Source organism: Desmodus rotundus, chromosome 2, assembly GCF_022682495.2.
Source record: "Desmodus rotundus isolate HL8 chromosome 2, HLdesRot8A.1, whole genome shotgun sequence".
Classification (NCBI taxonomy): Eukaryota; Metazoa; Chordata; class Mammalia; order Chiroptera; family Phyllostomidae; genus Desmodus; species Desmodus rotundus.
The window spans coordinates 80,022,490-80,038,255 of NC_071388.1; the positions used below are offsets into that span (position 1 = coordinate 80,022,490).

The window sequence follows — 15,766 nt, forward strand, 5'->3', positions numbered from 1 at the left end:
TATTCCTAGACAAAGAACTGACAATGGGGAAAAGGGGAAAAATCTAGAGAACTTTTCTCTGCAATAAAACTACCTTTACCTCTTCAAAGTTTTATCAAGTCAAAGTTGTTCCAAAATATACATATATCATCATTCAGCAAATATTCTTAAACAAAGGAAACCATATGTAGTATCTACATTTTATGAAACAATCTCTCATCCAAGCATTTTAGGCTCTTAAAGTCAAGTACCATTGAGTCCAAGAATTACTCCATCGATTCAAGGAGAAAAAATAATACATAAAGAATGTTATATTCCAAAGATGGTCAACACCACCGCTTCACTGGAAAGTCAATAAAAAGGTGTTGCTCATCAGTTTTTAAATGGTTAGAGATAAAACGTACAGTGCAATAGAATGGTAAAACCTCAGCTTATAATGGAAAGCTAGAAAAGTTTCAAAATGTTCAGGGCTCTTTCATAGGCCCCTCTAATATTATTTGCGTGTCTGTGTGACAGACTAGTTTGGAAGTGATTTTCAAATTGCAAAAGTGAAACTTACCCATAGACATCTGTTCTCCATAATATACAATACAGCACGTAATAGAGGAAGACAGCACTCAGGAATATGGCCACGAGGTGCCCTCGCATGGCTGGCCCACCTGGAACACAGGGAATGAAGTCCAGAGGCAAGACCGTCATACAGATGGCTTTACCCAGTGGCTCCCACATAAGTACGGTGAATAAACATACAGAAAGGGAAAAGTACAAGAAAATGGTACAGGCCTATTATTTTCAAAATACCCACTAAATATGCAGGAAAAGAGTAATTTTTTCTATCTCCCATCTTCTTATCTTTCATCAACACAACATATCGCATGTGTAGGCCACTCAATAGTTCCATTGTTTCAAAGCTAGGGCCTTCCCTACTAGTTTCTCATGTTAGGCAAGAAAAAAAATCATTTGGAACACAATTTTAAACATCTACTCTATACTGAAAGCCTTTTTTCAGAAACATTAAGGAATGTCTACTTTCTCTCAATAGGAAGTGAATATATGCCTTCGGATGTAAATGGTCACTTCAGTTTAGTGCTTGAAACGACTTTTCAGTGTTGCACATTACAACTTTTACAAGTCCTTTTCTAATTTTATAAAAAACTAAGAAAAAAGCTGTTAAAAATGTTTCCCACATTCTCAACTTTAAATACACCTTTAGATGCACCCATGTGATTTTTCAATATCACAGCACAGGTAAATTCAGTTAACTACCTGCTTGCTTTTGTATTAAATGACAGTGCAGTTCATTGCACATTGGTAGGCAGAAAAACCTTGACACAATCCTTTCCCAAAAATAAAGGAAAAAAACCTTTAGAGAACACACACACACACACACACACACAAACCTAAAACACATTTATTTGGGTCCCAGTTTACTTCAAAGACAGAAATAAGTTCTCATTTCCACACACATTTAAATGCAAAACCCCCCATATTTATTACATATGGTTCCGTAATAGATCTTCTATTTCAATGCACGTGACTTTAAACAGATATACTATTTCTTTGCACCTTTCTTCAAGTTTCTGGTTCATCCAGACACCTGCATGTGCCATTCTCTCACTCCTAACTACTAACCTCAACCAGGCAATGCAGTGTAGGATGCTCAAGACTAGTTGCAGACATTTCCAAAGATGTAATTCTGCCTCCGTTTTAATGGTAAAATAAGTGTAAATGGGAATCTTAAAATAAAGCACTCCTTTGCCTTCATAAGTAGAACACACTGAACAGAATTCAAACTTTCCTTGATAATGAAGGTCATCTTAACAAATGCCATCATTGTGCTGGGCTCTGTTAGAGTTGGAACTACTGAGTGTGGGGGGCTGTTTGCTAGCCTGTAGTAATTATCCAGTCAATGTTGCTAATCTCGCCTCCCGTGCTGCACCTGTCGCTTACCACCGCTATGGAGACAGCTACCACCCCACATGCCACTACTGTAAACAGTTAGAAATGAAGGCTAAGCCAGAGGAAAGCAAGTGAACTAAATGAGCCAATTCTAGTTTACACATACTTCTAACTTAGTATGCACAATGCCTGTGAAGAGTCAACACCGGCTAAATCAGACCACAGGGTGTACAGCCCCACTCCACGTAGTTCCTGGCCCAGTGGACCTTAGGCAGCACGCTCCCCGGTGCGAGCACACGAGCTGCGTCTCCGGGCTACCAGATGGACTGCCCAAAGTGACAGGCGTGTGGCACAATGCATGACACAAAATATGGGCTGACTATGTTTGTGTGTTTTATCGTTCTGTTTTCTAAATGTAAAGAATAGAGGAGAGACTGTTCTATAACATGACGGCTACTGGACCCCCAAACTGGACCCAGGACAGAAGCGGGAGATTGCTTAGTGCAAACCCCACTTAGAGACTGTCTGATCAGAATCGATGTTCATTCTGACATAAATCAGCACCCCTTCCCCTGCCTCCCACTACATGCTGGGCCCTGGAACGGGCCATTGCTCTGACCCGGTCAAGCACACTATTTCCCACCCTTGGTAGCATTCACATACTAGTACTGTGACTATCCCCTCACCCTCCCCCCTTTTACCCTATATAAATCTTTGGCACCTGCCAGGGGGGCGCAGGAATCTGTTCTGTCTTGCAGCTGCCCAGGACACATCTCCTATGGAAGTTTCCCTTAACAAACTCTATTAATTGCCAGACTGGAGCGGCCAGCCTGTTTCTTTGGTCTTTCCCTGCCCTCCACTTGCGGAGGTAGGTATTTATTCTTGGAGCTTTCCCCTGGGTCTGTACATACTAACAATTGGTGATCCAGCCGGGACACCAGAGAAATGAGCTTTGGGGGAAAAAGCATCTGCAGGGGAAACTCCAGGTTCACCATCTACATCCATGTGAGGCGGGGTGGCTCTATAACAGATACATGCAGACAGCTCTGTGAGTGCTGGGGTGCCCCCCAAACACTGGCTCATCTCATGCACTTGTTTGAGGAACTACGCTGTGTCGAGGCAGGAAAGTTATGGCTGCAGCTATAGGCTGATCCCTCTTACGGGCTGGCAACTGACACCCAGTTACAGGCAGAAGCTAGGGTTAGAAAACCAGAGGGAGAACTGAAACCAGAAAAGATATGAGAAGGTCTGTACTCTGGGAGGAAAGGTCCTTTGAACAAAGCACACATCTTTTACGGAAGCCGTGAGGTCTCTATTTGCATGTTTGTATGTTCATGTGTGTCTATATATGTGTTGTGTTTGTGTGGTGTTTTCTACCTGCAGACGGTATGGCTGGCAAAAGAACCACATTTAATTGGCTTACAGGAATTAAGCACTTGTATAAATTAAGGATTGGGTATTCTAAAATTTTCAGAAATATCAAAACCAATCCAAATGCTTTACAGGATCAAGAGATTTGGGAAAATATCTGATATTAAAACTAGTTTAAGTTTGTGGGTTTAGTTAAGACAGATGTGTCTTTACTTAAGCTTATAAATTGATCAGCAAAAATAATAACTTAGAATGAAGGTTGATTTTGTCTAAAGTCTCATGAAGTTTTGTAGGTAACCTAAACATAAATGTTAAGAACTGATAAATTAAATAGATTAAGTAGAATAAAAGGATTTTAGGTGAAAGCTTTAGCAATAATTGTAGAAGGTTTATGAAAAGAAATCTTTGGAGAAAAAAATTTTTTAATGCATGGTCTGGCTAAGATTAAAGTGGATTTAATTAGTGGATTTAAATATTAAAAGTCAGGTCTTTGATCACTAAAGAAGACTGAAGCTTCTCAATAGTAAAAGCTAACCTTCTGCATCTGAAATGCCTGAGCTGACTTTCATCAAAGGCAGCAGCAACAAAATCTGTAGAGACTGTGGCACATACGACATCCATCCTCCTTCTGCGGAAATGACCCCATCATTGCCAGATTTTTGCCAACCTGATGTCCTTGTAATATGACAATACTCTGCTCCCGAATCAGGGAAATTAAAATAGGCAAACAATGGCTGTCAACTAAATGAACAGCTGGGGCTATGGGAAACCCAAGACAGCCGCATGCCTCGTACAGGCTCACCGGAAAACCCCATTTCTCAGTACTTGCATTCCTTCATTCACTTAGTGCATCTAAGCTGGACTTCATTCAGCTGCCACTCAGTGTGGGTTATCCATCACGTTCTTGTATGTGTGTCTTCTGGAGGGGTTGGAGCTGCTGCAAGGCTGATGGCCTCACAGTGACAAACTGTTAGAAAGATGTTTCCCACTTGGGGCATACAGTCTAAGTGTTCCCTCAATGCATTTACTTAGTCCTACCATATGCCATGGGATGGTGGCTTTGAACTTGGCATTGTTTTCTTTCCTGATCTCTGTGAAATTGCCTCATTATATTGATGACATAATGTCACCTGTGAAGATTTACTTCTGCTACAGAAAACCTTGCAGGCTTCACTGGACCACCTACAACAGAGAGGATAGGCAGTGAATACACAGAAAATTCCAGATCCAGGCACCACAGTCAAGTCCTCTGAAGTTGCTTGGTTGGGTAAGACCCACATTGTCTCTGAGGCTGTCACAGCCAAAAAGTACTAGCCTAACCAATACAAAAAAATATATGAAAGAGGTACAGGATTTTGTGGGAATTGTGGGGTATAGGTAAGCATTTATACTCCACCTAGCACAATGCCTTCACCCACTATATCACCTAGTTAAGGACACATGTGGGTCTAGGGGGCTGACCAACAGGCTGCCTTTGAAAAGGTAAAAAGTACTGGTGAAACAGATCAGGGATCTTAGAGTCTTCCAGGCTAGGTTGCCGTCTGAGTTACATGTCTCAGTAACTCCAAAAGGCATGGGCTGGGCATTCTGGCAAAAACAAAAGGAAAGAATGCCCCTTGGGTCTTGGTCCCAATTATAGAAGGAGGCAGATATCAGATACACCCCAATAGGACTGGAATTATTGACAATGAATGCAGTGCTCCTGCAGGTGGAACCTCTTACCAAACAGCAGCCAGTTACTAAGAACTTCCCTTCCCATCAAGGAGCAAACAGACAAGTTCCACCAACCTGCCTCTCCCCAGCTCAGACTTCTACACTCACTAAATGGCACGCTTGCTTACAACAGAGGAGCACTCTGCCCAAGAGTCCTCTTTCTTTAGAGATGCAGTAATTATTAGGCCCTGTTGAATGTACAGACCCTCCAAGTGCTCCTACCTCTACCCCTGAGTCTGCAAAGAAGGAATATGGGAAGTTCCAGCTGGAGCTTGGTGGACTATGGCTCTAGCCAGCACAACCCATCTACCTGGAGGGCAGCTGCCATCCAACCATCCCCCAATGCTATCTGGGTGGAAACAGGAACAACGGGCTGAATTAGGAGCTATCTGGGTGGTAATCGTGCATGACCTTGACCATTCATCCTGTGTACTAACAGGTGAACCATTTTAAAGGGAGTAACTTTATGATTTGGACAATGGAAATGGAGGGGTGGACAATTTTGAACACACCTTTATGGAGACAAGATTTGGGCTCACAAGAGCATGAGGCAGATCTTGTCTCCTATATCCCTGCCCAGGAGGCATCTACACCTCCAGAAAACCAGGAAGCAGATGGTCCGGAAAAGCACACACTTGAGCAACCAGCTGTCACAACGGTTTGGGCACACCGAAGAGCGGGCATGGCTAAGGACCAGGCCGCCTTTACCAATGCAGTGACCTGGTCCATACAGCTGTTGAATGGAGGTTCCATCTCGCATATCAGCGATTTTCAGCCTTTTTCATCTCGTGGCACACATAGACGACTAAAATTCTGCAGAACACCAGAAAATTTACTATCCTTTCAGCCAATATAACCAAAAAGATTGGTATATATTCAATTCCTTCACATCAGACAGCTACTGTTGTGTCGGTTGCTGTCATTCTTTATTTGACAGTCTGAGGGAAAAGAGGTCAGTGCCCCTGACTAAATAGGCGTTGCGTGTTTTAAAAATTCTTGTAGTGCACTGGTTGAAAATTGCTGTCCTATCTAACCCATAGGCAGCTGGGTTGGTGGAGTGGAAAAATGAAAACCTTAAGCAACAGATTGAGTTACAAACCAGAAAACCCACTTTGTCTGGTGGACAAAGGTGCTTTCCCAAGTGTCAGTACATTTAAATGACTAACCCATGGGCCCAGCTCCTCTGTACACCAGGCTGGCAACTGATACTGAGGTGCCCAGTGGGGTAAAGGTATGGAAAGCAAAGGACATGGCAACAGTCCCAATGCTTGCCCTGAACCAACAAACTGTGATAGAGCACCAAGCCCTACAATCCCTGGGATGTTCCCCGGGGATGAGTCAGTTACTCACACCCATGGGTGGGGAGAAGCTGCTCCGTCTCTGGTGGGTTCGTTTCCCTAATGCAGTCAGAACGTGCGGAGACACAGTGTACATGGGCTGGGACACACACTGTTGAAAGAAGGGAGAACCACCTCGTGCCAGGAAGCACCACCTCCCTCAGCCAACACTTATGGTTTAAACAACCTGGCCAGGTTCCAAAGACTGTGGCCACATTAACAACTAAACCTCAAGCTACAAGTGTAGTTCTCACAGTAGGAGAAGATCAATTCAAGTACCTACTAAATATTTTTCTTTCTGATCTTAGACTCCTGCTGTTCTGTTTGCTCCCAGTTTGTCTTGCATCGTATGTCAGATTCCCTTAAACTCTCTTATTACCAGACTGCAGTAACCTGCCAGTTTCTTTGGTCCTTTCCTGCCCTCCAGTTATGAAGGCAGATTTTCAGTCTCGGGATTTTTGCTGGGTCTGTGTGCATAAACAAAAAGCCAGCTGTTCTCTTTTGCTATGCAGCTGAATGCATGGGTTCTGAGAAAACCAAAATGATATTTGGCCTACCCTGAATGCAGCCTGTGCTGTATTCTTACTGGTCTGACAGGAAGATGCCACTGGGTGTTGCTCCAGCAGAAAGCCCACCATCCACTGATGCTAAAGGGAGCAAAGCACGCGAGGGACATACAGGGCTGCTGCTTCCATCGCCTCAGGCCTGTGCCTCCCTTTCCACTTTGTTCTGTCTTCCTCACCCAGTGTGATGTACGCTATCTTGATGTATTGGGGGGTATTTTAAATATCACCTTAAATTTATCTTGGTAAAAAGCAAGAAATAAATTATATAATATTTAGTGGGAAAAAATAGTGTGATTCTCTGTTTCTTGAGAAATCATTGGTAAAATCTAAGTGATGGAAAGAACTAAGGCTTGGGATTGTCAGAGTAAAAGTTCACGACAGTGAAGTGATTGGGATGTCAAACGTATCGCTGAAGTGCTTAATCGATGACTCACAGACAGACGAGATAGCTGGCCCAGAGACTGGCCCCTACGATGTGTCCAACACACGGTAGCTTTCCTTCCTCCACTTGTGCTGGATGAACTGAGAACAGGCAAGGAACTGGACTCCAGCTCGGCATAAAAGGCAATTGAAGGTATATGTGCGAGAGAGGACACCATCAAACAGTGTGGCCAGAGGCCACGCTCCATGCTTCATGCTTCATGATGACAACACAGGGCTATCAGTGCTGACTGGGAGCTGATGTGGGCTTGGCTTGTCTCCTCCCTTTGACAGGCCTCAGCAAAATGCTTTTTTTTCCTCCCATGTAGGTATCACCCAAACATGAATGTAGGATATGTTTAAGACTGTCCTGGAAGGCATTTTACCATGGGCCAAAACAGTCACCAAACAACTACTTAAATACTTAAGGCTCCACTCAGAACAACATCATTTATTCAAACACCCAATAAAGATGACACCAGTGTCAGCAATTTTTAAAAGACATATTTACATCTAAGGTAAGATAGCATGTGACCTAGAGAGAAAACTCAGTATTTATAGTTCAGTTGCTTATCAGTCCCCCAAAACACATTCTTTGGGAAATTTATGTATTATTTCACAGACCCCAGAAGTTTGAGTAACAGACATTTTAATTGTTTTTCCTTCACAAATAGGGTTTAGCTGAAAACAAAGAAGCGTAAGAGAATGTTCTTTTTTCCTTCGAAAGGTAAAATGAACCCACTCTTGAAGAGCCCCTGCAGACAGCGCCTGAGGAAAACTTTGGAGGCTTAGCCACTCTCTTGCATTTCACAAGCAGTTCAAAGTGTCCACATTCAAGTTGCAAAATAGCTGGGCCAGCCACAATATCCTCGTGATAAACATATAGTTCCTCTGCTCGCTCACAGGAAAAGGCTGCCATAAATAAACAAATTCTCTAATTATACTTTATAAATGGAATGGCCATTTTGCTTTGAGCAAAATTCTTCAGCGGAAAACCAGGTAGAATGTCTGCTATAAAAAAAATTATAAGGCCCTTCAATATAGATTCATTTACTAAAACAAACAAGTTTTCCAGTTCTTGATCTTAAATAAGACCGACACCAGCTTCTTGGCTGCAGCTGCTCCTGAGGCTGGGTTCCCTGACACACGCTTTGCAGTTATATCAGAAAAGCAATTATTCATCTAACCTGCGAGTAGAAGGCCTCAAGGGACAGTAGGACTCATTGGCAGAGGTCAAATGTTTATTTCTTCTTAAATTATATATAACCCAATATATAAATAACCTACGTATGTGTAAGGGAGTTCAATCTTGGCTACAGTCTTTTCTGCTCTTTAAAAATAAAAGTACATTTTATTTGTTCAAAAAACACTGTACGTCTACTTCACTTAAGGATCAAAAGAAGCTTTATAAGTGGGTGTGGGGAAGTGCTCTTGATTACTGAGGGAACTTAAAGTTTCTGAAGTGAGTTGTCCCAGGTCACATGGTTTGAGAGACAGAAATAGACTTAAGCTCTGACCACTTCATTTTCAGGGTTCTATTTCTGGTGTCATCCTGTCTCTTAAAATAAAAAGCATTAGGGGAACTCAAAACAGAGAATTCCAATCTGTAACTTCCTGACAGGGCCCCAGTCAGTTATTGGTGTACGAGAATGGCTCTAGGGCCACGCTCTCCAAGCAGACACAGCAGGTCCGTGGGTCAGCCCTAGCTTGGGCTCCTTAACATTCCCTCCTTGATCTGAATGTCTGAGGCTCAGGTAAGTGCATTGAAACAAGCACCTTTCAGCTTGGTCCTTATGCACACTACAGTGTGAGATGGCTGCTCTAGGACCCTGGAGCACGGAGGGAAAGGACTGTGGGAGTGGGGGTGGATTTACTGAAACGTGGAGACCACAACAGAAATGACAGTGGTTACCCTACTGGACGGAAAGCTCTGTGACAGCAGGACTGTCTGGTCTGTCGTTGTATTTCCAGCACCTCTGATAAAGCCTGTCACATAGAAGATGATAAGTAGACAGTTGTTGAATACAGTTACAGATCCTGTAACTAGATGCCCGTGTTATTATTTTTTTATCCAAAATGCCTAGCACATGGAAAATGCCCAATAAATAATGGCTGATTAGAATCATTTTATATAAAAGTACTACATTTAAAAAAAAAAAAAAAGAGTCCTGACCAGTGTGGCTTAGTTGGTCGGGTATCGTCCCTCAAAGAGAAAGGTCACCAGCTCTATTCCTGGTCAGGGCACTGGCCTCGGTTGTGGGTTCGGTCCCCAGCTGGGGCACAGGCGGGAGGTAACCGCGCAATGTTTCTCTCTCACATAGATGCTTCTCTCCTTCTCTTTCTCCCTCCCTTCCCCTCTCTCTAAAAACAAATAAATGAATAAATAATATGAGTGCTTAGCATGTACCAAGGCCTGTGATAAATGCTCTGGGTGAACTGTCCCACGTAACCCTCACAGTTCTCATTCTCAGATGAGGAAAACAAAGCTCTGAGCACGGCAGTAACTGCCCTGAGCTGGTAAGTACCAGAAACAGGACTCAAACCCTCATCTACCGGACAGACCAGAGCCCACGCCTGTCCCGCCACGTGAGCTCTTACAAATGCGCACAGGCCCGGCCTTCCCAAATCACACTAAACATTACAGATTGTTTCTCGAATCTGTCTGTCCCATCAGCTCCTTAAGCAGCATCAATTCTAGGGGTTGGTGAAATGGAGAGAAAGGTTATAGTCACAAACTGTGCTGAAATAAAACTATTACTGCCAACCTTGTTCTTCCCAATCCCATTCTTTGGGAATTCAGAAATCCGTTTTTTTTTTTCCTCTGTGGCTCTGTTGAGGGTCGTACAGCGGTGACTCTCAACCTTCAGCACTGGCGTCCAGGTAGAGGGCACTTGGTGCACTCAACACACCCTCCCGAGTCCCGCGCGACCACAGCAGCATGGCTTATGAAAACCACCACACAAAAATAACCCGTGGAGTGTCACTTGAGAGTGGTCATATTTTCATTTTAGGCTCTCTTGCTGCTTTTTTCCAACCATCTACTAGACAAAAGTGCGTTCAGCAATAATTCTGGAAGCATTGTTCTATCCACCACGTGTAAAAACCCTGTGGGTGTCTCAGCATCATACAACACCAAGGAAGAAAATCTTTCAAGCTCACTTGTCCAGAAGCTCAGCACATAAGCACAGGCCCCGCCTGCCTGGCCTCCATGCACCCAGTTTCCTTTAGATCTGGCTGCAGCAGCTTCCTGTGATGCCCACATGCAGTGTCAGCCCTGCTCTAGGCTCTGGGACTGGTTCTGGCCCAATGAAAGGGGGCCTGAGGAGCCCTCCAGTAACAACTCAACAGCTTCATCTGATTCTGTTAGGCTGGAGAGATTGCAAACCGAGGCAGGGAGGGAGAGGAAGACCTGGCTCACTCATTAATTCAGCAGTCCTGAGCCTGGTCAGATAAGATAGCCATGCGTTCTGAAAATCACAAGAAAAAAACCATGAGAGCCCAGGAGGGGAGCCTCGAAATTTTCTATGTATCATTTCCACTATCTGGGAAAGACAGCCTCTGAAAATGTATATATTAATCCCAAGGTCTGGAGAGGGGCGGGAGAGGGGAACCTAGAAGTCAGAGCACTCAGACTAGCCAGGTGCCTGCTTGCAGCTTCGTGCTCAAGTGTATTTCATAAAACTTGCTATCTCATTTCCACTATACGTGTTGTCTCTGGCTTGAGTTCATCTCTCACAAACAAGAACTGAGGAGGGAGCGTCCTCTAACTTGGGTTCCCTGGTAACAACTCCGCCCTGACTCTGGACATATCTACTGGGCCTGGGATCCTGCTGCCAGGTCCCGGATTCAATCCTAGTTCTTCAATGTCTGCATTCTTCTCCTTCAGCCACCCTGGCAGCTCTGCAACCAAACTTCAAATTCTTTAGTAACGAGGATCCTAAACCAGTCCCTCATCCATTCCATCCCCTTATGCTATCTACTTCCTCTGTGACAGATGTCCTGCCCTTCTACTGCTCTGTCTCCTCTCACCCCCAACGCACTGCTGCTCAACAGTAACACCCAGTCATTTCATCTTTCTGAAAAACAGAAAAGGACACCCCCTCTGGTGCTACATAGCCTCATGGCCACATAACTTGGCACGGGCAGGATTTCAGCTACAACCTTCCCCTTTGCCGGGTGCCCCTGTTCACACTCATCCCCACAACCATACCAGGTGGCCCTGCTGGCAGTCCGTGTCCATTCAGCCCTGGAAGAGGCCCTTCTCCATCCAGGTGTCCACCACTCCTCAGCTCACAGTGACCCACGCCCAAGACTGTCAGAATTTGGCCAACAGATCTTATATCCTGCCTCCCCTCCTCTTTGTTCAAAGTCAGGCACAAATAACGCCCCCCTTTTATTATAAAATCTTTTATCACAAAAGCATAAGCATGTAATTCTGTAATTAACAATATAACACTCAAGCATACCGTATAACATTTTAGGTGAGATGTTCAAATTAAAACTGTAAATTATTACACCCATATTATCACTCTACCAACTGCACTGAAGCAGGCGTTACTTCTGCCGGCCCGTTCATGTGTTGCTTAGTTCATGACTATTCTCCGCAATCACACGCCCGTAGGAGCATCAGCTCCAGCTGTAGCTGTGCATTAATGTCTAGATTCCTCCCAGTCTCATGGGTCCCCTAAGCCTTCTAGACCCAGCCATCTCCATATAGCCAAAGCCCTGACAGGGACACAAAGGACCCCCCATGGCAGATGCAGAGGCCTCAGTCCTCTTCAATCCACTTACTACCCCTCTTTTAAGTGTGGTCCTTATTACTAATTGGATGATCCAAAGGTGTCCATAATCTCATTGCCATACCAAGCTGCCTGCTGGTACTGATGATCCTGTAAATAATGGCACAGGTCAGTTAAGTACTTACTAAATGCCCCGCCCTGAACTAAGCCCTGTGCACACAGGACAAGGAACAAGGGGCAGGGCCGGATTATCACCCCCCATGCTCCAGAGGCTTAATTCCCAGAGCAGTGGTCAGAGTTCAAACTCAGATCTGTCCGGGGATTTTACTTGTACATTATAGGAAACTATAAAACTATATTTTTAGACTATAAAACTATATTTTTAAACTATAACATCATGAATGTAATATATTCACTCAATAGCTTTTCAAAGTAAAGCAAGAGAATGATACACAGTAAATGTATGCATTTATTAAAATATACTTAGAAACATTATATATAATATAAAAAACTGTTTATTTCGCAATTAAAGAGATAAATCTTAATGAATCAGTAGTCTGGCTGATGCAATTTTGCTAGAAGGACATGAAAATGCTCAATAGGCCATAGTTAAAGTATAAAATAGCGTATATAAAATCAAGTAATATGCAATATTACACCTGAAAAAGCTAAATTTAAATGTGAAGTGTTGAGCTACTGCTATTTGATACAAATTGAGGGGGTAAAAGTCTGACATTGCTGAGTAAATTAACAGAGAATGATAAGTTGATTTATGTGCCCTCCAAAAAAACTATTTGTATAATTTCAACAAATTGGACCGACTGTAACACATTCTGACTGATTTCTAAATACAGCAATATTTTTTTTTCTTTCTGCAAAGCAGAAGAACACGTACAGTTAACTTACTTTCTCTCCTTTTCCCCCAGTTCTGCGAAAACAATGAGGTGCTGCTAGTTTCTACAAACACACACACACTCTTCTCTTTCAGTCTTTCAAGAAAGCCAGGGCTTTTGCCAGACTTCATCCTTAGCCTATGTAGACAGATTTTCACCTAATTAGAGCTAAGCCTTCACTGCCAAAGTAGACGACTGACTCCTCCCCTGAAAATTGGGTGTGCTCACTGCAAAGAATAGAAAAAGGAGAAAAATGACATTTTGGCAGAACCTGGGTATTTTAGCAGCACAGTGGGACACGCTCGAGTCATTCCACTAACAGCAGACTACACTGGGCGATGAAAATAAATGACCTGAACTTCCTGTTTTGGAGATTTCTCCCTTTAGGTTCAGAGGCATTGAAGATACGCAAAGAAGTTTTTAAGGGAACTTCTTATGTTCCTATTGTTTATTCACATTTTCTGCCAGAGACCCTTTTCTTCTCCCAGAGTGGACATTTTCTCTATTTCCTTATATTAAAATCCCACTAATAAGATAGCCTCCAAGAAGTATTCGATAGTGTCAACAGTTTCATGATTATGGTCAATTTTTTTCAATTAAGTTTACCAAGATAAAAATTTTATACAATAAAATTAGCCACTTTATCATGTACAGTTTGATGAATTTTGACAAATGCATATGGTCATGTAACAACCACCAAAATCATATTAAACATTTCCATCAACCCCATTTAGCCAACTTCCTCCCCCCAGTTCCTGTCTCCTAATCTGTTTATCACTGTAGTTCTGCTTTTACTAAAAGTTAGTATAAATGGAATCATACAGTATGTTATCTTATTTATGGCTTATTTCAATTAGTATAATGCTTTTGAAAAAATGTCCATGTTGTTGCTTCTACCAGGAAATTCCTTTTTATTGCTAAGTAATATTTCATTGTGCAGCTATAGCATAATTTGTTTATCAGGCCACCAGTTAATAGACATTTGGTTTCTCCTTAGTTTTTGGTTACTGTAAATAAAGCTATAGTGACCATTTAAGTACAAGTCTTCGGGTGGGCATAGGTCTTCATGAGTCATATAGTAAACGTATGTTTAAATTTATACGGAAATTTTATATTGCATTCTGATGCCTATTTCTGAACACCAGATTTGCTTCAATCCCTCAGTTAAAAGGAAAAAGCCCCTACCTATAACAATTCAAATTACTGACACAACTGAATTACACAAACCACACAGAGAGGTAAGAAATGATTAATCTGTTAATATCTAGTACTCATCTACTTCAGAACAAAGGGTACGGAGTCCACAGTCTGGTGAGGGAGCCAAGTTATATTGTTTCAAAGTGTCTGTTGTGAGAATAAAAGCCAAATGTCTTAGACCACTGCTACTCAAAGTGTGGTCCACCGGCCAGCAACATTGGCATCACCTGGGAACCCGGTAGAACTGCAGCATCTCAGCCCCACTGCTCTATCTAGTGAGTCAGATCTGCATTTCAACAGGGTCCCAGGTGATCTGTGTGTTGGAGAAGCACCCCTGGAGGTGTGAGGAGAAGAGGAATTACTGCCACTGAGAGGATCAGGGCTTCACAAAAACAGTTTTTCAGAGAAACTAGAAGCTCATTCTAAATTCCATGCTAGCTCTTTTTTTAATTATTATATTTTACTGAGTATGCCATTACAGTTGTCCTGATTTCTCCCCCTTTGCCTCCCTCTACCCAGCAACCCCCACTCCCTCAGGCAATGCCCCCACCATTGTTCGTGTCCACGAGTCAGTCCTGAGTACAGGCTCCTGGGCTGCTCCGTGAACTACACTGTACTTTACACCCCCACGGCTATTCTGTGACTGCCTATTTGTACTTCTTAGTCCCCTCACCTCCTCACCCATCCCCCCACCCATCTGGCAGCCATCAAAATGCTCTCAGTATCATTGATTCTGTCTTATTTGCTTAGTTTGATTTTTAGATTCAATTGTTGAAAGATTTGTGGGTTTGTTTTTTTTTCTTTGCCATTTTATTGTTCATGGTTTTGATCTTCTTTTCTTAAATAAGTCCCTTTAACATTTCATGTGATAACGGTTTGGTGAGGATGAACTCCTTTAATTTTTCTTGTCTGGGAAGCACTCTACCTGCTCTTTGATCATCTGCCCTTTATCTGCCTCTTTTAAAAGTCCTTTGGGCTTGATCTTCTAAAATTTCCAATCAAGAGAATTTTCTCTTAAGAAGATAGTCAGAGTCTCTGAAAAGTAGCGAAAACTTTCCCTCGCCATTGTAGGGGATGTTTACAGTTTCTTTATAAATTCACTAGCCATTTTCCTTTGTATGTTGTTTTCTTATCCTTCCATTTATACCAGTAACACTAAGACACTGCTGGTACTTCTGAGAGGAAATACAGAGCAGCGGGCAAACGTAGGTTTACAGTTGTTTGTTTGGAAAAAGACAAATTAATAGATAATACAGGAATGAGCTCCATATTCCGAGTATTCACAACTGTAAGCCTACTTTGCCCCACCTGTACACAGGACTCCTCTCAGCTCACACATACAGGGCAGACACTTCATTCTGCATCGCCCTCCGATTCACCTGCAAGTTTTAGCCAAAGCGCCAGCCAAACCTTTACACCAATTTCCAATTGTTGCTATTCACAGTTTTCACCCAAGCACTGCAGATCTTACAGCTGGAAAACCTCCAAGGATTCAGGGCATTTAAACAGAGTAAAGTCACCATATTCCAGGACAGGCAGCCAAGCTTTAGAGGAATTTAAAACCTTGCCAAAGGTTACCTCACTTAGAAGTAGCAACGTCTGTAGCACAGCAGAACGTTCTCATGCGGATTCCCCTGCAGAACATTCCAGTC

The 15,766-nt window shown here is 42.9% G+C and overlaps 1 protein-coding gene across 5 annotated transcripts in view; it reads right to left on the reverse strand.

The window, feature by feature from the left end:
- ST3GAL6 (ST3 beta-galactoside alpha-2,3-sialyltransferase 6) overlaps positions 1-15,766 on the reverse strand; it is a 97,276-nt gene that overhangs the window by 57,048 nt on the left and 24,462 nt on the right. For all 5 annotated transcript variants that reach the window (XM_024558182.3, XM_024558180.3, XM_024558181.3 and 2 more), the window contains exon 3: positions 539-638. In XM_024558182.3, the coding sequence (XP_024413950.1) occupies positions 539-627 (89 nt within the window). In that variant the 5' untranslated portion in view covers positions 628-638. The remainder of the gene's footprint in view (positions 1-538; positions 639-15,766) is intronic.